General features: G+C 38.1%; 1 protein-coding gene across 2 annotated transcripts in view; it reads left to right on the forward strand.

Annotated features, from left to right (window-relative positions):
* Positions 1-21,942, forward strand: part of PLXNC1 (plexin C1) — a 237,013-nt gene that overhangs the window by 187,419 nt on the left and 27,652 nt on the right. The window contains exons 22-23 of one of the 2 annotated variants that reach the window (XM_031940839.1): positions 9,256-9,433; positions 13,445-13,548. The exons of the other annotated variant lie outside the window; for it this stretch is intronic. Coding sequence (XP_031796699.1) covers positions 9,256-9,433; positions 13,445-13,548 — 282 coding nt within the window. The remainder of the gene's footprint in view (positions 1-9,255; positions 9,434-13,444; positions 13,549-21,942) is intronic. 2 annotated transcript variants of the gene reach the window in all.

A 21,942-nucleotide genomic window follows, 5' to 3' on the forward strand; every position in this document is an offset into this window, starting at 1 on the left:
AATTGCAAATTCTTGGATAAGGAATTAAGTGACCACTTGGGCTGTCTCTTTTGCTGCTGGAATTGCAAAAGTGAATCCTGAAAAAGTGTCTACCACAACATGGATAAAACATAGACAACCAAAAGATTTATAATGGGTCACATCCATTTGCCAGATTTCATTGGATTTCAAACCACGAGGGTTCTTCCCTGGAGGGAGTATAGGAGCGTGGAAAGGAATGCAAGCTGTACAGGCTTTTACTATGCTCCTAGCTTCCTCTTTTGTTATCTCAAATTGCAAGCTTAAAGCTTGAGCAGTCTGGTGATATTTAAAATGAGATTCTTGGGCTTCTTGAAATAAAGGAGTATTGGCCAACTTGGTTAGAAGGCTATCTGCCTTTGAATTACCATCCAAAATAAGACCTGGAAGTCCACTATGAGAGTAGACATGCAAGATATAAATCTTACCTGGATGCTTTCTCACTTGCTCTTGAAGTTCCTTAAAGAGCTGATATGTATTAGAGGCTACAAATTTTATTTGGGCTGTGGCAATTCTTTGTACCACACCTACTGAATAGGCCGAATCAGATATTATATTTATATCTCCTGGATAAGAAGTAAGAGCTAAAATGACTGCATACAATTCATTCTGCTGAGTGGACTGAAAAGGAGTTCTGACTACTCTCTTTATAGTTAAGTCACGAGAGTATACAACACAAATATTATGTTTAGATGTATCTGTAAAGATAGTTAGTTGGTCCTTTAAGAGGAAATTTAGAAACCTTTTCTTCAAGAATCCATTGCCAATTATGTAATAGTCTGGTTATCTTTAATGGAGACCCATGTGCAAAATTTGGAGCCATGGCTAATAATATTTGCCACTCTGGGATGGTTTCACAGCACACATTAATTTGTGCGTTAGTATAAAATGTGTATATCTTGTTAAGTCTTATCCCAGATAATTGTACTGCTCGTTTAATGGCCTTTAATAAAATTCTATCCACAAGTCCTGGGTAAGGAGTAAGGCTTTGTTCTGGTTGTGCTGGGAGGTTCGCCCACTCTATCACACTGTCTCCTTAATGAAGGACTGCTGTATGTGCCTCTTGTGGAGCAAAAACTAATATTTCCAAGGGTTTTTGAGTGACTCTTTCAACCACATTGGATAAAGCCAGTTCAGCTTCTCTCAAAGCCTCTTGAGCTTTTTTTGTAAGCTGGCATGCTGAGTTTAAAGCACCATCTCCCCTTAAAATGTCATATAATGGTTGTAATTGATAGGTAGTCAAGCCTAACACTGGACGCATCCATTGGATATCTCCTATCAATTAATGAAAGTCATTAAAGGTGTTTAGCTTCTCTGTTCTTAAGGAAAGTTTTTGTACTGTAAGTACCTTAGGATATACTTCATATCCTAAATATTGAAAAGGAGCATGTCTTTGAATTTTTTCTGGAGCTATTTGTAGTTCCTTAGTGTTTCTATGGTCTTTTGTAGACATGCTTCTAACATTTGTTCCTCAGGTGCACATCCCAATATATCATCCATGTAATGTAATAACATTACTTTGGAAATGCTTTTCTTACTGAAGTAAAAGCAGCAGCAACATACATTTGACACATAGTAGGGCTGTTTTTCATTCCTGTGGCAAAACTGTCCATTTGTATCTTTCATAAGGCTCAGTTAAGTTAACACTGGGCACTGAAAAGGTAAATCTTTTCATATCCTTCTTATCTAGAGGGATAGAATAGAAACAATCCTTAATGTCTATAACCCAAAGAAGCCACTCTCTAGGTAATTGAGTAGGAGATGGAAGCCCAGGCTGAAGAGTTCCCATAGGTTCTATCTGTTCATTTATCTTTCTTACATCAGTCAACATCCTCCATTTTCCAGGTTTTTTTCTTAGAACAAATACTGGGGAATTCCAAGGACTTAGAGAAGATTGTAAGTGTCCTTGGTCAAATTGTTCCTGTACTATATCTAATAAGGCCTGAATTTTATTGCTACCTAAGGGTCACTGTTCTATCCACAATGATGTATCGGATAAGAACAGGTGAAAGTGTTGGCAGGCCTTCAACAGCAGCCCTGCCTAAAAAACCAAAGTATTCATTTTAAATCCTAATTGTTGAAAAATTCTCCACAGATTGATGGGGATTTTTTCAACTATAAAAGGAGTAAAAACTTGTTTCACCTTCAAAAGTCCATCTCAAAGGGATAGCATTAACTTTAGCTGCTATTGATCCTCCTACGCCAGACATGTAGGTGTCTGCCTTAATCTTTGGCCAGTAACTGGGCCAGTTGGCACCTCTAATGACTGTACAATCTGCACCTGTGTCTACCAATCCTAATGGTATGCCATTTATATAGATAGATCAGTCAGCTGTCATAGCTGTTGTCCAGTATATTCCTGGATTTTGTTTCTTGGAGTCAGAATCTGGGCGACTATCATCAGATTACATATTAGGAGTCTGTATTAGTAAACCTGATGCTACTACTTCTCCTGGCTGATACGTCACACATTGTCTACCTGTATTAGTGACTGGCATATTATCTACACATTCCCCAGTTTCCCACATCAGTGTATGGATGCACTGTTTTGTACGTACTTTCAGGAGGTGAAATGGTCAAGCCTACTGTGCCTAGAGATAAGGGAGAGGAACAGAACTCAACTTTCCAGGGGGTAGCTCAGTTGTCCCAGCTGCATACAACTCTATTCTCCCCAACTGTAATCCCTTTCTCCCATCAGATGGCTTCCTGGCTGATTGCTCATGTCTGGGTACTGGACTTCTAGGCACTCTCTGGGTGTAGCATTGGCTGTCATCATGCCCCAAGTATTTTTTGTCTTGGGCCCTGGGGCTGGGCTCCTCATCTCCTCATCCCTGAATCAGTCTACATTCTGATGCCCAGTGGAAGCCTCTGTTGCATTTTGGACATGGGGTTTTGGGTCTTGTTCTCCCACCCTGTTTTCTCAATCCATGTCTATGCCAACATTGAGCTTTCAGATGCCCTATATTACCACATTGAAAGCATTGACAAATCTCTTTGGAAGTCTATTGCCAAAAGGGACCTTATCTACCCATGTTGGGATCTTGGGAAGTCTGCATCATATCCTGGCTATAAAAGGTATTTGTGCCCACTGTGGCACAGCATCTTGTGATCTCCTCTAAAGGAGCATCTTTGTGTAGTCCCAGTATAATTCTTCTACAAACCTCATTAGCATTTTCTTTAGCAAGCTGCCTTTTCATAATGTCTCTTACTGAATTACAGGATGTTTCCTTGGAAATTGAATCAGGACCTTTATCACTGTAGTATTCACATAGTTGATCTCCTACTAGTTTCCAGTTATTTGTCCCTACATCTTCTTCCTTTAAGAACCAAGGGGATGTGCGTTCTAATGTACCCAAGAGTCCATCAATCTGCTCCCAAATTACAATTAAGTCTTGTCCCTTGATCATCTTAAGTATGCTTCTATAGTGCCCCCTCTGGATGGGGGTGGGGGTGGGGCTGGTGCTGGGGGAGAATCTTTTCCTAATATTTGCCCCCTTTCAGCTAGAAAAGGTTACTAGTTTAGCCCTTAACAAAGTAAGTTCCCTGTTTGTCTATTAAAATACTCGCCCTATTTCCTGGTCACTGGGGACTTCTTCAGTGAAATTAGGGTCCTTGGTCCACATGTTGGGCACCAAATGTGAAGACCCAGTTAGTACCCTGTATATCTTAGAATCAGCTGGAGTCAGGATAAGCAAAAGTCTTTGGTCTTTATTCTTGGTCTTTAGGGGTAGAAGTGAACAGGATGGACGCAGGATCTCTATGACCTCTCCTCTTTGTCTCCCGCCCAAAAGTGACTCTGGCTAGTCTTACTCCACCCCCTAGTCCCTCCTACAATTCTCTGTATACACCAATTATTGAGCCAGCACAGAAGAGTGGGAAGGGCCATTTTCCAAGCATTTGCTAATAGAGTATTGTCCAATCTGTAGTTAGCCTATAATGCTCGGTTGTCTGACCTCAATGCATCAACTCAAGAGTTTCAGCCCTTTACATATATAGAGAGAAGAAGGCCGAGGAAAGAGCTGTAGGGGATTCCTACTGCTAGTGCTCATGGTGGATGAAGAGTTCTCAGATCAGAAAGGTAGAGAAAAATAAGGAAAAAGCAGCGTCATGAAAATCCAAAGGGAAGAGAGTTTTCAAGGAACAAAAGGTGATCTACAGGATCAATGGCTGCAGAGGGGTCAGGAGGGACAGAGAAAAAGCCACTGTGTTTAGCCATTAAGAGATCACCAGTAACTTTGGAGAGAAGGCCATTTTATTTGAATGAGGAAGTCAGAAACCAAACTTTAGAGGATGAAGAAGAATTCAAGTAAAGGCACCTGTTGTATAGGATCTTCTCAAGGAGTTTAGCCACAAAAGAGAGGAAGAGATAGCAGGAATGGACCTATTAAGCAAAGGGTTTTTGAGAATGGAGGAGATAGAAGCAATTTTGTAGGCAGTGGATAAGTGGCCAAGAGATAGGGAGAGTTTGAATATTAATGAGAGCAAGAAGATAATGCAATCTGCTGCCCCAAATGGGATAGAATGGGATCACTTGTGCATGCAGAAGGATTTGCCTTGGCAAGAAGTCTTCTTCAGGTGGGACAGGAGAAGGCAATGGCAGCAATCATCTGTTATATGCTTTCTCAGAATGTCCTCAATTGTTTCAGCGAAATATGCTCAAGGCTCTCAGGTAGAAGGGATGTGGATGGGGGAATCATAGAAAACTTTAGGGTAGATGAAAATGTTTGGAAATATCAGTGTGGTGAGTAGTAAATCAGTTTTGGTTTTATACCAAAAGGGTTGCCGATTCTGTACCATAATTTGTAATTGATCTAATCCACATGGCTTCATGATTCATTCCAACTTTATTCAATCACTGAGTAGGAACAAAGGCAGAAGTTTATGGTGGAAATGATTCAGGGCTGGGATTTGGGAGGATCTTTCATGGACTAAAAAAGGCAAAGAGAGAACCACTTCAACAAGGTGTGAAGATGGGAAGAGTGATAATATTATGACCTCAGAACTGAGGAGGTCGGGATTATTGTGAGGACAAAGAACAGGGTTTGGAGTTGAAAGTCCGAGACAGAGGTGGAATGTTAACAGATTATGATTAAGTAAAGTAATTTCAGACATTATGAATATCTATGGGTGATAGTAAAATGAAGAACACAGCTATTCCTGTGTACCTGTAGTAGGGTGAATGAATGGGTCATGGAAAATGAGAGATTAAGAGGTTAGGGTATTTGAAGTAGTATCACTATATTGAAATCCTCTAGTTTGAGGGTGGAGTAAGGAAAGAAAGCTGGTCTGCAAACCAACTACTGAATTCATTGAGGAAGTAGAAGGTACTATAGAATAGAACCTAATTCAGCTTTTTCCACTCATGACCCCTTTTTTGCCCAAGAAAATTTTAAGCAGCCCTGGATATATAGTTGTTTAAAATAGGTCTACAAATCAAACATTTACTGATAATAAATTGTAATTTCATAACCCTCACATTCAGTTACATGACTCCATATGGGGTTGTGACCCACAGTTTAAGAAGCTTTGCTATAGTAGTCATCAACTCCAGCCCCTTCATTTTACAGATAAGGAAACAGACCCTAATGAAAAGAAGTTTGGCCATGATCCCACAAGTAGTAATGGCAGATTAGGATTCAAACTCACATTGATAGATAGTGTGGTATAGTGGCTAGAACTCTGGGCTTAGAGTCAAGAAGTCTTCTTGAAGACTCTAATATTTACAGGCTTAATGAATGAGGATGTCTTTGTATCTATGTAACATGACAGAGCTGGACTCACAGATGGAAGCATCCCTTCCAGCTCCAAGGCTCTGTCTGATCTTTTGGTTCCATTTAGTTGTCTTTCTTTTTGTATTGCAAACCTTCTCCCACTCCCCCACCTATTTTGATAGATTTATGCTTTGAGGAATTGCTATTTGAACTCTAAGTGTTAGTAGCATAAAAATGAACATAAATCAATTTGTGTCTGAATTTACTCTCAAAACTCCCTGGGGACTTGAAGAAATGTCATCCCTCCCTCCTTTTTCCCCCTACTCAGTAAGCTGCAGAAACTCTACATTATTTTACATCCTATTATGATTTTTTTTTTGGTCTGATTTTTGAAGAGGACACTTATTGCCTAAGAAGGCATGGATGATCTAAGACAATCATGCCCATTAGGAACTAACAGAATGTTGTTATTTTTAAAATAGCTTTAAGACCATTTAAAGGAGCTCTGATCACTAGGGCTCTGTCCTGAATAGGGGATTTATACTCCTTTTTATCTTTGGGAAGCCCTTCGAGAGAGCTGTGCAATCATTACTTCCAATCTGTCCAAAGGGAGACCAAGTCTCTGAAATTGGAAGAGACATTCATGAAGCCAGTTTTTTTTTTTTTTTTTTTTTTTTTTAAAGATAACTAACATAGCTCAGGACTACAGAGTCTCGTGTTGGTGTCTAATGTCGGATGCCATTATAGGGCCTGGTAGTTGTCCTTATTTAATTGACGAAAGCTCTTGAGCTGTATGACTAGCAGTCTCTGAAGGGATGGGGAGATCACAAGACTGTACTTGGGGGAGAGAGGAAGGAACTATTTCAGAGAGGTTTGAGGGTCCTCCACCACAGTGGTGCTCAAACTTTTGTTCTCAATGTCTTTATACTATTAAAAATTGTTGAGGATTTGTCCAATATTTGTGCAGAAATATTGTTTATGGGGGCTAGATTTATAGATATTTGCCATATTTGAAACAAAAACTAATTTTGAGTTAGAAAAATATTTAGAGAACCACTCCCTCTCCCCACCTCCCCCCCCACCCCCAGGATTCTCTAGACCACTCTTTGAGAACCACTTGTCTATCATAGGAAACCTAATGTCTGAAACTAGTAGATTTATAGATTTCTAAGCCAAAGGGAATGCTTTGTTCTTCTGTGTCAGTATTGCTCCATTAATGGGTTAGCTCAAGTTTTGGGGCTCAAAAAACTATAATCCATACATGACTAAGTTTGGGTACAAGGACAGAATTTGTTGTTCTGTTGTTTCAGTCATGTTCAGTTCTCTGTGACCCATTTGTCACATTTGGGATTTTCTTGACAAAGATACTGCAGTCGTTTTCTTCTCTAGCTCATTTTACAGATGAGGAAATGGGGGAGGGAACAGGTTGAAGTGACTTACCTAGATTCACACAGCTAGATACTAGAGTGGTTGGCCATTTCCTTCTCTATCTCATTTTATAGATGTGGAAACTGAGAAAAACAGGGTGAAGTGTCTTAAGAGTCACACAGATGTTAAGTGTCCGAGGCCAGATTTGAACTCAGGAAGATATTTTCCGGACTCCAGGCCAGATGCTCAATCCACCACCCCCTTAGTAATTAAGTGACTTAACTTCTTTGGGACTCAGTTTCCTCATCTGTGAAAGGAAAGGGTTTAGACTTAATGACCTTTGGCATACCTTCCAAGTCTACCTGTGAAGATTCTTTTTGGACTAAAAGATCTTTATAATTCCTTCTAGCTCTAGAATTCTGATAGGATTATTATAAAATATTCTTTATCTATTTACCAAACCAATTTCCCCTCAGGACCTCCATGAGATAAATTCTTGTTTGTCTAGTTCTACTGCCCAGAGATGTAATGAAGATAAAATGAGATAAAGAAAGGGCTTTGCAAATCTACTTCAGGTTGCTTTTTTCTCTGTAAGAATTTAAAGTACATTTTTTTTTCTTTTTGACTAGACCTGTGATCTTAGTGGCATAGGAAATTCCATGTGAGGAAACTCCCTCCACCATTATAGGTTGATGCCCTCTCAGTGTCTTACAGTCTCAAAGAGTTGTGATGTTCACAAGGTCACCAGCTAGGATCTGTCAATCTGTTGTGTTGTTTAGGTGTTTCAGTCACGTCTGACTCTTTATAACCCCATTGGTGTTTTTTGACAGAAATACGGGAGTGGTTTGCCATTAATTTCTCCCCATCTCATTTTACAGATGAGGAAAACTGAGGCAAATAGGGTTAAATAGTTGGCCCAGGGTCATATAGCTAGTCTGAGCCTAGAGAAACAGTTCCTGCCCTTGAGGAACTTACATTCTAATGGGGGAGAGGAAGCAATATAAGCATATACAGTTTGTCCCAAATCTTTGGGTAGTTTTAAGTTTAACAGGCAATCTTATATCCTTTTAACACTGGCTTTTACATTTGATCTTGGAGGTAATAGGGAGCCATTGAAATTTATTATCTCCAATTTATCCTATATGTCTTTTTACACAAAATGTTTGCATGTTATTTGCCTAATTCCACTTCTCCTACTTTACCCCTCTTCCTTCTAGGATTTCATTAAGGTAAGGGAGTATTTTTTTCCTTCTGTTTTTGCCTTTCTTTATATCCCCAGAACTTAGCATAGTAATAAATAGGTAATAAGTGCTTGTTGACTGATTATTGAATAGGGAAGTAATACAATCATAGAATAAGGATCCTTAAGAGTTTCCATGGGACCTCCTTCAAATGCTGTGAAAACAAGTCTTACTGGCACAGTGCATAGAGTGCCAGGCCCAGAGCCAGAAAGACTCATCTCCCTGAGTTCAAATCCAGCCTTCTAGCTTGGGTGACCCTAGGAAAATCATTTAACCCTGCTTGCCTCAGTTTCCTAATCTGTAAAATGAACTGGAAAAAACAATAATAAACGACCAGTATCTTTGCCACAAAAACCTCAGATGAGAGTCAGACATGACTGAAAACAACTGAACAAAACAGAAATCTATTATGATCAGTACATGTTAAAATGTTAAAACAAAAACAAAAAACTAAGCTTCCTGCTTGCTCAGTACAGTGACTTCCCAGCCTTTCTGGTCATTCAACTCAACCCTCTTAAGGGAAATATGTGGCCATATTCACTTTAAGAAAAGGAAGATGGGGAAGACCAAAAAGTAGTTGCTAGCTTTCCCAGATTTACTGTGAAAATAGTTCCCTCACAGCCCCTTTTTGAGGTTGATATAATTTTCAGATATTTATGTTGGCATATTTTCCTTTCAAATAGGATTGTTCTGCAAAGATTTTACTTTTTATTTTTTTTTTTATTTTTTTGGTTTTGTTTTCTTACTTTTATCCCTGAAAAGAACAAATTATAGGAAGAAAGATTAATAGTAATGCAGTGTGATATAATGTTTGCTAATAGGCTGTCAAAGGTATTGCTGGGAATTACAAAGGTTTGTTTCGCTTATGAATTCAATTATCCAATAGGCTTTGAAATATGGTATTTGCATCCTTTCAGGCACTCAATGCTGTGTTTGAAAAAATCCCAGAGAATGAGAGCACTGATGTCTGTCGGAGTATTGCTGTCAACGTCCTAGACTGTGATACTATAGGACAAGCCAAGGAGAAGATCTTCCAAGCATTTTTAAGCAAGAATGGCTCTCTCTATGGGCTCCAGATCAATGAAATTGGCCTGGGTAAGACAGTGGTGGGGGAACAGAAGTATCTTATCCTTTTCCTCTCTTATTTCCAAGGCTTCTTTTCCTAGACATGTATTATTGTGGAGAAGGCAAAAATAAGCTTATTATTTCTTTTGGAGGCAAGTGGGATGAAGAGGAGATTTTTGAATTACATATTCTCTATAATATCAGGTTCTTAAGGATCTTTTAGGCACCAACATGTTACATTTGTTTTACATTGAAAATATTAATGGTAAGAGCCTAGTGCAGTCTCTAGTTATTTTGTATATGTATCTTTGATGGGTCTGTTGTGACACTGGGGGCTGAGCCATCATTAGCAGCATCTTAACTCTCCCCAGTTAGCACCAGTGTGTTGGAGAAAGGCATTCTCTGTTCTGTCCTCCTCACCCCACCCATCTTTTTTTTTTTAGGGGGGTGGGGAGTAATCATATACAGCATTAAGTATCTTCTCTGCCTTCCTCCTACATAAAGTAGCATCTGGTGTGAATTCATTTTGGGCTCTTATTGGTACACTGAAATCAAGAACATATGCGTGAGCAAAGTAACCGGGACCTGCTTCCCTCAAATGTTCATAAACATTTTTAAGTTCGACACTGTGGTAATCTCCCAAAGACTGCCAGAGGATTTTCAAGGGGATAATGGATAATGGGATAGAGAGAAAAGAAGGCTAAGAAATCACAGCCACAAGTAGGTAACAAGTTTCATTTCTTCTTCAGATACAGCTACAGTGCTTTGCTAAGCATACAATATAGAAAGGAAGGAAGGCAGACAGGCAGGCAGGAAGGAAGAAAGGAGAGAGGGAGGAAGGGAGGGAAGGAAGGAAGGAAGAGAGGGAGGGAGAGAGGAGGGAGGGAAGATGGGAGAGAGGGTGGAAAGAAGGGAAGGAAGAAAAGAAAAAAAAGAAAAACCCTAGTAGAATCTCCAAGTTAAATCACAGACAAGGATTAAGCCTAATCATAGGGGCTACTAGATAGCATAGACAGCTTGAGCAAATCCATAAAGAACAGTATTCATTTGTAGGTCCCAACTGAAAAGAGAGCAAGGTAGACAAAAACCATTTGACAGTGAGAGAGGCAACACAATTTACACACACACACACAGATAGATAGATAGATAGATAGATAGATGGATAGTTGGATAAATATACATAGTAGAAACAGAGATACATATACATACATACATATATACATAAAATATTATACCTGGCCTCAAAATCAATGAGTCACTTATTAAGTGCCCCCTATATATGCCAGGCACTGTGACATAAAAATACAAACAAGAACAAAGACAATCCCTTTGCTTAAGAAACTTACAATCTTTATGGGAAGATAATCCATAAAAGTCACACATTCCCAGTCAAGTATTCAGTTCAAACCCTGACTCTGACACATACTGGCTATGATTCTGGACAATTCACTTAATTCTCTGTACTTCAGTTTTGTTATCTGTCAGTTGATGAAGTTGGATTCCAGTGGTCCCATAGGTCCCTTCCATCCCTAAACCCATGATACTTTAATCCTTTGATTTAGCCCTTCCATGCTTTGGGCAACCCTATGACTCTAAATTGCAGAAGATATATCAATCTGCACTGGAAGAGGGAGTTATCCCAATTGGAGTTTCCTCTAACTTTTCTTTCATAGATTCCTAATCTTTTAGAATTGGAGAGGATTTTGGACATCATGTGGTCCAGTGCTTTCATTTTATAGGTGAGGAAACTCAAACTAGAGAAGCTAACCAACCCTAACCTTAATTTTGAGGTCACATAGCTAGCTGGTATTATGGTGAATCCTAGAAGTTAGGTCACCTGACTCTCCCATCTGTGTTCTTTTCATGATTTGATTTATGTGTCAGAGTCTCTGGCTAGAACATGGCTCACAAGAGTCTAAGATCCATAGGATCATAGGATTTAAGACTGGGGAGAACACCTGATCCAGTCTTTTCATTTCACAGCTGAAGAAACTGAAACTCAGACAGGTGAACCCACATGTGGTATAAGTGATGGAACCAAGACTGGAACCATTCTTCCGATTTCAGTACCATGTTCTTTCCCAAGAGAGCCTACTTTTTTGACTGGGGTGGGGAGGGAAGAAGATGGGGTATTATTGTCAGATTCTAGTGAGAAAGCCCTCTTTTCTTGTGTGGATTAGCACTTTCTCTGTAACATTGTTGTCTAAGACAGCAGAGATAGATGGACTTGAATGCATGCTTTCCTGACTCAGGGTCCTTCCCTGTCCACTACCTCCAGCTGCTTCTAAGTGTCCACTTAGCATTGCAAAAAGGAAAAAAAATGTTATTAGGGCCTCAAGGTACATTCTGATTCTTCCTCATTCAGTCAGCTTACAATGGTCCCACAAGGAACCATGGGAGAGATTGTGGATGACTTCGTGCAATCCATCTATATAGCATCAGCAAACAGACTTGCAAACAGTCTGTTGTGTATCATAGTGCACATTTTTCTGCCATGCCTGAAATAAATAAGGAAGACTCACCTTCCTGAGTTGCATTCTGACCTCACATACTTCCTAGCCATGTGACCCTGGGCGAGTCACTTAATTCTATTTGCCTCAGTTTCCTCATCTATAAAATGAGCTGGAGAAGGAAATAACTACTCAAGTATTTTTATCAAGACAACTCCAAATGGGTTCACGGAGTGAAACATGACTGAACAACAAAAAACTCACAGCTCCTGTACTATACTATATCATACTGTACAATATTGTACTATAAACATAATAGTCAGTACTATTATCTTTATACCTTCATCAATGAATGAATGTAAAATACTTTTTAAGCCCTTGCTATGTGCTAAATGATGAGCTAAGTGCCAAGAAAATAAGAAAAAAAAGATCATCATTAATTTCAAGAAACTTTTTTTTTTTTTTAACTTCCTGAAACATTCAACTAAAATGAGCATTTCCACATGCATTATGGAACAGAAAAGAATTGTACAGGGACTGTGAATGACTTTATACAAGTGCTCACATGCTCATAAGATGCAACAGCTCATTTAAAAGAGCAATGATCATGGGCAATCACTAGTTAGATGAATTAGGGCAATCAATTGACCACCCTTTCCAGGAGTGATGGCACATGCTTAGCATATGCCAATATTTTTGTTCTCCTAATGTGGGGTCATAGATGCATGCATGTAGAACTGAATTCCTTTCCATAAGCTGTCTAGTCCACATTCCTCATTTTACAGATGAGAAAACTAAGATAGCAGTGGGCAGGAAAAGAACCTGGACTTTGGGCTCAATGTCTAGATCAGACATTGTATCCTAGTCTCTGTGGGATGTCTAATAAAGTCATTCTCAGAGTGATGTCTTTAAATGCATAAAACAAAAGATATCCAATTACAAAAGAAACCAACTATAATGAAAATAAAGGTCACTTGTTCCCAGTTAAGTTATTGGATCTTTGGGAGTGCTTGGATCTTATGTTAAGACCCAGTTTTCTTTCCACTATATTACAGTAGAAGTATGGTCAGAATGGGAAAGGTCACCATTGGTCAGTGTGAACAAATTTTTGCAAACCTGTTAATATTCTAAAACTCTGATTGAGTTCCTCTTTAAAAGAAAAAAAGGCAATGAATCCAGTGCCGTTCTCCATAAATCACACTCCAGTTTAGTTTCAACACCATGGTTTTTTTCATGGATGGTCTCAGGGATTGAATTGAAGGGATAGGATAGTACATAGGGACATTCCCCAGGTCTTGGTCTGCTTCAAAGAGTCCCAAGGCCTGTAATACCTTCCCTCTTCACAGAAGAGTTATATTCCCCATCACAAAATTTGGTAAATATCATCTCAAAAGGGAGAATTTTAAGAACTCTTTTGTGCCAGTCCAGCTAACTCTCCTGTCTTCAAATGAATGTTTTTCACATTTTTGTTTCAGTTTTATTTGATCATAAATAAAACTCTTGAAGTTGAGAGGGTAATGTTTCACGTGAATGGTTCTTTTCATTTAGAATCTTGAAAAGAAGAGGGAAAAATGATTTTTGTATCTTTCAGAGCTTCAACTGGGTACACGGCAGAAAGAACTTTTAGACATAGATAGCTCTTCTGTGATTCTGGAGGATGGAATAACCAAGCTAAATACCATCGGCCATTATGAGGTAAGAACAATGCTGGCATTTGGGCACCAGAAGCATCCTCTGTTCATTGTCCCATCTGATTTTCTCTACAACCTGGGGAATTAGCAGTGCGAGTATTAGGTTTCTTATATTTTCTTACATTACAAATTACAGATTACACATAGAAAAACTGAGACACAGATTTAGAGCTGAAAGGGAGTTACACACACACACACACACACACACACACACACATACACACACTTTCATTTTCTTTCAACCCCAGTCCCTTTCCTCTCCTTCAGTACTGATCTTGAGAATTCTTCCTACCATGTTCTAGGTACTGTTCTAAACTCTGGGAGATACAAAGACAAGATCATTTGTGTCTCTGTCTTAAGGCATTTATATTCTTTTTCTTTTAATTATTTTTATCATTACAAATTTCACAGATATCAATAAACATGAATATTTTTTCATACAAAAAATGAAAGAAAGGAAAGTGCACATAAACTATGAATTTCTATTACATACAGCTTATTTTTAAAATTAACACTAATTATTAATTGGTACTTCAAAACTTCCCTGTGTAACCCCTGGGTTCTTTTTCTTCTTTTCATCAATGTCCTTTCTATTTCTATCACTTTCCTATTCCCAGTATATGCAAAAACAAAAAAAATCCCAAAAAACCAAAACCTTTCCTTGTAACAAGTTAGTCAAGCAAAAGCAATCTACCCATTGGCCATAGGTAAAATTTTGTTGGAAAATGGATTATTTCTCACCTCTCCATCAAGAGATGGATGTTTGCTTCATCATCACTCTTAGAGTTATAGTTGATCAGAATTCTTAAGCCCTTTATGGTTGTTTTTCTTTACAATGTTATTATAAATTGTTCTCTTGATTCTCTTCACTTCACTCTGTATCTTTTTCATACACATAATTGCAGGTTTCTCTTCCATCATTTCTTACAGCACCATAATATTCCATTGTATTCATACACCATAACTTGTAATGTCATTTGCCAATTGGCAGGAACACTCTGTTTCCAGTTCTTTGCTACAACAGAAAGGACCTCTATAAATTTGTTTGTATTTATGAGTCCTTTTCTTCCTTTTTTGATCTCTTTAGGGGCAGGATGGGGGTGCTAGTTTAGTCACTTTTGGGCTGAAATTCCTAATTGGCTTCCAGAATAGTTGGAATAATTTACAAGCAAAGAATTTATATTCTAAAAGAAATGGAAGAGACATCTCAGATAACTATCATAAAGAAGATAGAATGTTAGTGCTGGGAGGAACAGTAAAGATCATCTTTAAAGTCCAAAGCCCTCATTTTTTTCCACTTAGTAGTATTTTATTTTTTCCAATTACATTTAAATAGAGTTTTCAGTAATCTGATGTTATATTTGTACAATAATATTAAACACACTTCCACATTAGTCATGTTATGAAAGAAGAATCAGAACAAAAGGGGAAAAACCATGAGAAAAAAAGCGAAAATAAAAATGAAAATATCCTGCTTTGATCTGCATTCAGATTCACTCCATAGTTCTTTTTCGGGATGTCAACCCCTTCATTTTTACAGATAAAGGAACTGAGGCCTAGAGAGAGGAGAATGGCTTTTCTTGTGGTGACACTAATAATTAGTAGCAGAACCAAGACCAGAATCCAGGTTTTTCTGCTTCCCTAAGCCCCATGATTCCCTGTAGGTTTTTCTGCCACTTTCATTTACATTTGGGAGAAAGTATTTTTGTAGTTTACATCATCAAGTTATTCATTTAATGAATTTTTATTTTATATATATATATATATATATATATATATATATATATATATATATATTACATAATATATATATATTATGTAATATATATAAATATTATATATAATATATACGTACTTATGTGTATGTATATATGTATGTGTGTATTTTTTTTTTAAATCAAAGTGGTAGCTTGATAAATTGTTCTTCTTGACTCAAGGTTGGCAGCCATCGAACTTGCACTTTTAAGAGACAATTCTGTTGGCAATTACAATATATATAATTATAATTATGCACATAGTAAATTATGTTTTTATATTACACGTAAATTATATGTATTATATATTTTTATATTTATTTATATTATTTATTATATATTCTATAATTATATTTTTATTTATGTATTTATATATTCTCTCTCTCCTCCCCTCAACTTTTCTAGATATTTGAGTTGTTTTTTGAAATAGACACCTTTTTGTCAGTGGATTATAATTGCTTCACAGACTGGCTTATCTGGCTAAGAAACTGGTTGCCATGTTTGGCTGCCTTTTCCTAAGTCATAGATTCTAAGTCAGATGTTACTGTAGATGGTATTTCCTTTGGATGTCAGATAGAGGGGACAGAGAGAGTGAGGGATTTGAGCACTTGGCGAGGGTCGTGCAACATCCAGGTGAAGTTTTGTTGTTCAGCTTCCTTCAGAGTCTGCTTTTGTCCCTGGGGCCCAGGCAGCAGGCTGGTAAGTCCAGAAGTCAAGAGGCCCGGCCCTCTGAGAAATGCTTTTCTCCTTTATTTTTGATTGATTTGTTTGACCTGTGCAGCTGTGACAGTGAGGATGGTGCCAGCATCAGTGAGTCTCCTTGCTTGGCACAGTAACGATGTCCTAATGGGCGCAGGCACTGTAGGAAAGAGGCCGATTCCACTTATTTTCGTTAATTGAGAAAGACAGAACAAGCGACTGGAGCGGGGAAAATGAACTGTTAGAGCTGTCAGCAAGGCAAGGGTAAGACTTGTCAGGGGAGATAGAGAATCAGTCTTCACTGGAGACAGCGGCCATGCTAGACACCTATCTGCTTAAAGATGATAATGAAATTAATCCTGCCTCCAGCCACTTCCCGTCCAAATGATTTATTGGCTTTATACCAGAGTATTGCCGCATAGTAGTAATAAATGACAAGACTAGAACTCGAGGGCTTAAGAGTTCTCCTTCGGTTTTTAAAATCCATGCTGGAGAAACTCAGAGCTCGAAGGAAGCCTCAGAGGTCACCGAGTGGCCCGTTCTTCCACGCTAGACCAGACCGAAGCTATCACAAACAGATGAGGGATTTGCCATTTCTTCATTTCAGATTTTGTTTGTTTTGTTTCCCAGTTGACAAGTATTTTATTTTCTCTCTCTCCCACTTAATGCCCACTGGAAAAAAGGGACAAAAGCAAAAGCAAAAGCAAAACCTTATAACAAATATGCATATAGTCAAGCAAAACAAATTCCCATATTGGTCATATCCAAGACTGTCTCATTTTGCTTGTTGGCCCATTGTCTCTTCCAGGAGTTGAGGGGGGTAGGGGATACAAGTAGTGTGTTTCAACATTGTCCTCTGGAAAATCTACACTATTCCTTAAAAATTCCATAGTGAATTTAACAACTTCTTACAGTCTCTTTCCATATCTCCTAATATGGTAGAACAATACTTATATATTTAGTATACTTTCAACAATGTTAGATTGTTTGGGAAAAAAATTATATTTGAAACTACTATTACTACTATTTTTACTATTGCTACTGCTACTGCTACTGTTACTGCTACTGCTGCTGCTGCTACTGTTACTGCTACTGCCATTACTATTTGTATTGTACTTTAAAGTTTTCAATGTACATTATATATGATAAAACCTCCTCTTTGAGGATAAAGATTGTTTCATTTTGTATTTCTAGTTTCTGGCATAGTGCTTTGCCTATAGTGGATACTTAATTAATAACTGATCAACAAATCCATTTCAGATGCTTAATATTATGGTTGATTTTGGGGGAAAACTGCTTAGCCTCTCACGTTGGTCGTCATTAGGCAGCGTGATAGCTTGAGAGCTCAAGCACTAACCTAGGATCTGTACTACACCTGTAGCTAATCAGTCATCCAACATATCTTTATTAAATATCTAATGTCTTTAAAGAATTGCACTAGATGCTGGGATATAGAGAATTTACATAAGATATAGTCCTTGTCTTCATGGAAGTGGGAGTCATTTGAGTTTCACAACCCCATTTTACAGCTGGAGGAACAGACTCAGTGAGGCTAAGTATCTTGCCAGTGAAATAACAGCTTCTGGTGTGTTCTGGTAATTTCTCTTTCCTCCCCTCCATTTTTTAGAATCCCAGCTTTCTTTACGATGCAGCTCTATGCTGCAGGAGGCTTCTCCCAGATCCTAGTGCTTTCCATCTACTTTGTATGTATCTTGTATGTAACCAATTATGTCCCTGTTGTTTCTTGGCGAGCAGGGCTTCTTTCTTTCTGTTCCTAGTACTTAGTATAGTGCCTGGAAAATAGTGTTTAATACATGTTGATTGATTCGTTGATTGATTGGTGAGTATAGGAGTTTGGGAAAGGGCATAAATCAAGTTCCTCAGCATTCAGAAATCAAATTTTACCAGTCCCTCCAGAATTGATTGGTGCATCTCAAACCAAACTCATAAAGAGATCGATTTATGAGAATGCAAATTTATTCATTTGTAAGGGCAGACATAGGAGATAATATGACCAGTCATTTTTAAATGGTATTATTTCCTTCCTGAGGGGTAGCCTGCTCAGGAAGTTAGATTAATTGGACAGTTTTTTGAGCAAAAGGAGTGAGCTATTTATTCTTAAAAAATATATACATACGTACTTATGTGTGTGTATATATATATATATATATATATATATATATATATATATGTATGTGTGTATTTTTTTTTTTTTAAATCAAAGTGGTAGCTTGATAAATTGTTCTTCTTGACTCAAGGATGGCAGCCATCGAACTTGCACTTTTAAGAGACAATTCTGTTGGCAAATATGCTGCCCCTCTGTCCCCATAAACCACAGAAATGTCTTGGAAATGTCAGTATTTCAGCCAATCTAACTGTAAGCATTTCCATAAAAATAGATCCAGGGCATGAAATATGGATGATCAGTGACTGAAGAAGCATCCAAACTCCTCACCCATTTTAACCCAGTCTGTGGCTCTCTATGTAGTGAGGGGGGTGTGGGGATGGTTACTAATCGCTTTGAATTTTCAAGTTATAAAGCTTTAGAACAGAGGCTCAGGGGCACTAATGCAAAGATCAAGGGCTAATCTCCTGAGCTTTCTGAGCATAGTTTTTGTCCTTTGGGATAGATGATGCATAAGGTCCCTTCTAGGTCCACATCTAAGGTTCTATGAACCCCCTTCCTTCCTAAGCTGTCACTTTTGGCTAGCTCTTATTATTGAGAAATCTTTCCCTTTTGTTTGAATTTGTCATATTCAGCATTCAAAAAACATTTTTTACCCTATAAAGAAATAACAGCATTTGAGGCTTTTTTTTTTTTTTTTTTTTTACCTCTTTTGCGGGGGGTGATTTTTATTTGTTCATTTGTTTTGGTCTAGAGCTGTGATATTGGTACAGTACTTAACACAGTGCTTGGTACATCATAGGTACTTCTTGTTGTTCAGTGGTTTTTCAGTGTTATCTGACTCTTTGTCATCCCATTTGGGGTTTTCTTGACAGAGATTCGCCAATTTTTTTTTCTAGATCATTTTGCCAATGAGAACACTGAGGTAAAGAGATGAAGTGACTTGCTTAGGATTACACAGCCAGTAAGTGTCTGAGGTCTAGTCTGGATTTAGATCTTCCCAATTTCAGGCCCAACATCTGTCCACTGAGCTACATAACTGCTTTCAGTAGGCACTTAGTAAATGCTTGTTTCCATTCTAATTCTGTACCATCTGAATTGAATTATTGACATGATTCATTTGAAACATCATGGTACAATGAAAAGAGTGTTAATTTTGGAGTCAGAGGCTCTGGATTCAAATCCTGGCCCTGCTCTTTACTACTTTGTGACCTTGAGCAAGGGAGTAGACATTTCTGGGCAGTTCCTTAGGCATTTGGACAGAATATTAGGAAAAGCAATCGGAAAATACAAAATCTATGGTATCCTTGTGGTAGCTAGGTGGTAAGATACTGCACAGAGTGCCCACTATGGAGTTAGGAAGTCTCATTTTTTTAAATTAAAACCTGACTTCAGACACTTCCTAGCTGTGTGACTCTGGACAAGTCATTTAACTGTTTTCCTCAGTTTCCCCATCTATAAAATGAGTTGGAGAAGGAAATGGCAAACTAGCCAGTATCTTTGCCAAGAAAACTCCCAATGGGGTCATGAAAAGTTGGTTACGACTGAAACAACTGATCAACAACAACTAAATAGGAATAATAATACCTACCTATAGGCAGTTGTGAGGTTCAAATCAAATCATGTATGTTATAGCACTTGGCAAAACTTAAAATGCTATATAAACATTAGCTATCATTACTGTTGCTGTGGTCAGTGCTATGGACTTGGCCTAATTAGAATGAACACTGGAGTTGGAGTGAGAAAGGTCCAGTTTTGAACTTTGTTTCAGATTCTAGCTTTATGACTCTGAGCAAATCACTTAACCCTGTTTGCCTTCAGTTTCCTTGTCTGTAAAATGAGCTAGAGAAGGAAAATGGAAAACTATTCCAATATATTTGCCAAAAAAAAAAATCAAATTCCAAATGAAGTCACAAAGAAATGACTGAACATTGTGGTCCCCTAAAGTGTGGAAGAGGGTGGCTGTGATGTTATAGACTAGATTTAGCTTCTGGGACTCCCAATTTATATTTATATAATTGTCCATATAGCAGCTAGTAATCATCTTATCCATGGCCCTTAACATGATTTAATCCCAGCAAAGGGGCACAAGCTATCTATATGCTGTTTCAGTCTTGAGAGGATGTTACTCGGCTTGCAGCCACTGAGGGGTTAAACTTACAGACTGCCTTACAAACACATTAAGGGAGCAGCATTTCTCTTCACTATAATTAAATCCTCCCCAAACTGCTTCTTTCTTTGACTTTTGCTTCATGTGGGCTGTTCCTATGAAACGGACTGATGCCTGAGCAGCCCAATGGGTGCATGATCAATTTCTCAAGAGAAATCCGCCCCTTGAGTACATAACAGTTTCTTTTGGAATCCATCCTTTTTCTCCATCTTTACTTCTAAGGTCACCTTTCATCCAATAACAGCTAAACCCTTTTCTTGAGCAGTATTCGTGTTATGCAGGCAGCAAGAGGAGAGATATTTTTTCAGGGAATAAAAATTACAACCTAAAACCACTTCAGTCATTTTGTTATAAAGTTGTGTGATGTGGAGAAAAATTTGGCTATCATTTATTTCAACTATGACTGAAAAATCTTCCTTGCTTCAGGTTTGCAAAAGTCATTGCTATTCACAGCTATTCCTCACAGTGTCATGGAACCTTGAGAATTGGAAGGGCCCCTAGAGACCATTGAAAACAGTTGTTCTTAACCTGTTTTTTTCACTTACACATCTCAACAGTGGTCAAGTGAAGCCTCTGGAACCATTCTCAGAATAATTTTTAAAATACATAAGTGGTCATCTATCTATCTCTAAAACAAAGAACCAGAAAAAATTTAGGTTTCCACCTCTTTCCTCAGACTATTAGGCAATACTTCCTTCACAAAGGTGGTAATTTGGTGAGATCTTCATGACTCAAAGAAGAATTATATGTCATTTCCCTTTTCTGGGACTCAGTTTCTCTTGTTGTAAAATGAGAGGATTGGATTAGATCCCCTTTGAGGTCCCTTCAGTTAATCAGTAGACATTTATTAAGTATTAACTATATGCCATATACTATACAGGACATTGAGGATATATACAAAGACAAAACTGAAACAGTCCCTTGCCCTCAATAAGGTTAAATTCTATCAAGAAAGACAATGTGAAATCCACATAAGTAGGTTCAAAGATCTTAATCTATAAAAATAAAGCTCTGCCACTCCAGAGCTCATTTTAGACAAAGAAGAGTGAAGGAAAGGAGATGTATGGACCAAGCATCTTCAGTGTTTTGCCTTGTTTTGGAAATCCTTTTGGACGTTCCGTCTTGGGTGTCTCAAGAGTCAAGTTTATATGATGTGATGTGATATGCCTGCTGTGACAGGTCTGTGCCAACTAGCCCTGAGCTCCCTTCACTGAAGGACCAAGCAAGGTCATGATCCTGAAGCCTTGGGAGCAGAGCAGAGGGATTTTAATGGAGTTTCTTGGGCTTTAGATTCCAATCTTGGAGACAGAGTTGGGTTGTGGCTGAAAGGCAAGAGGGCAAGCAAGGAGAAAAGCGCCTGTGACACAAAATAATAATTCTATATAATTCCCTTTTAGCACATTTGCCAAATTAGAGATTGTGATGTTTGAATTTTTATAGAGGTTTTTCCATTTTCTTAATTATTTGAGGGGGAGAAAAAGGCACATGGCAAATTCAATTCACCCTCACAATTCAAACAGAATGATTTCAATACAATTTATAGAGCAAATCAACAGTGGATGTTTTTCTATTTATTTAGTGTTTTATATTTCCCCAAATACATGTAAAAAAACCAATTTTCAATGTTAATTTTCAAAACTAAGTTCCAAA

Source organism: Sarcophilus harrisii, chromosome 5 (assembly GCF_902635505.1).
Source record: "Sarcophilus harrisii chromosome 5, mSarHar1.11, whole genome shotgun sequence".
NCBI lineage: Eukaryota > Metazoa > Chordata > Mammalia > Dasyuromorphia > Dasyuridae > Sarcophilus > Sarcophilus harrisii.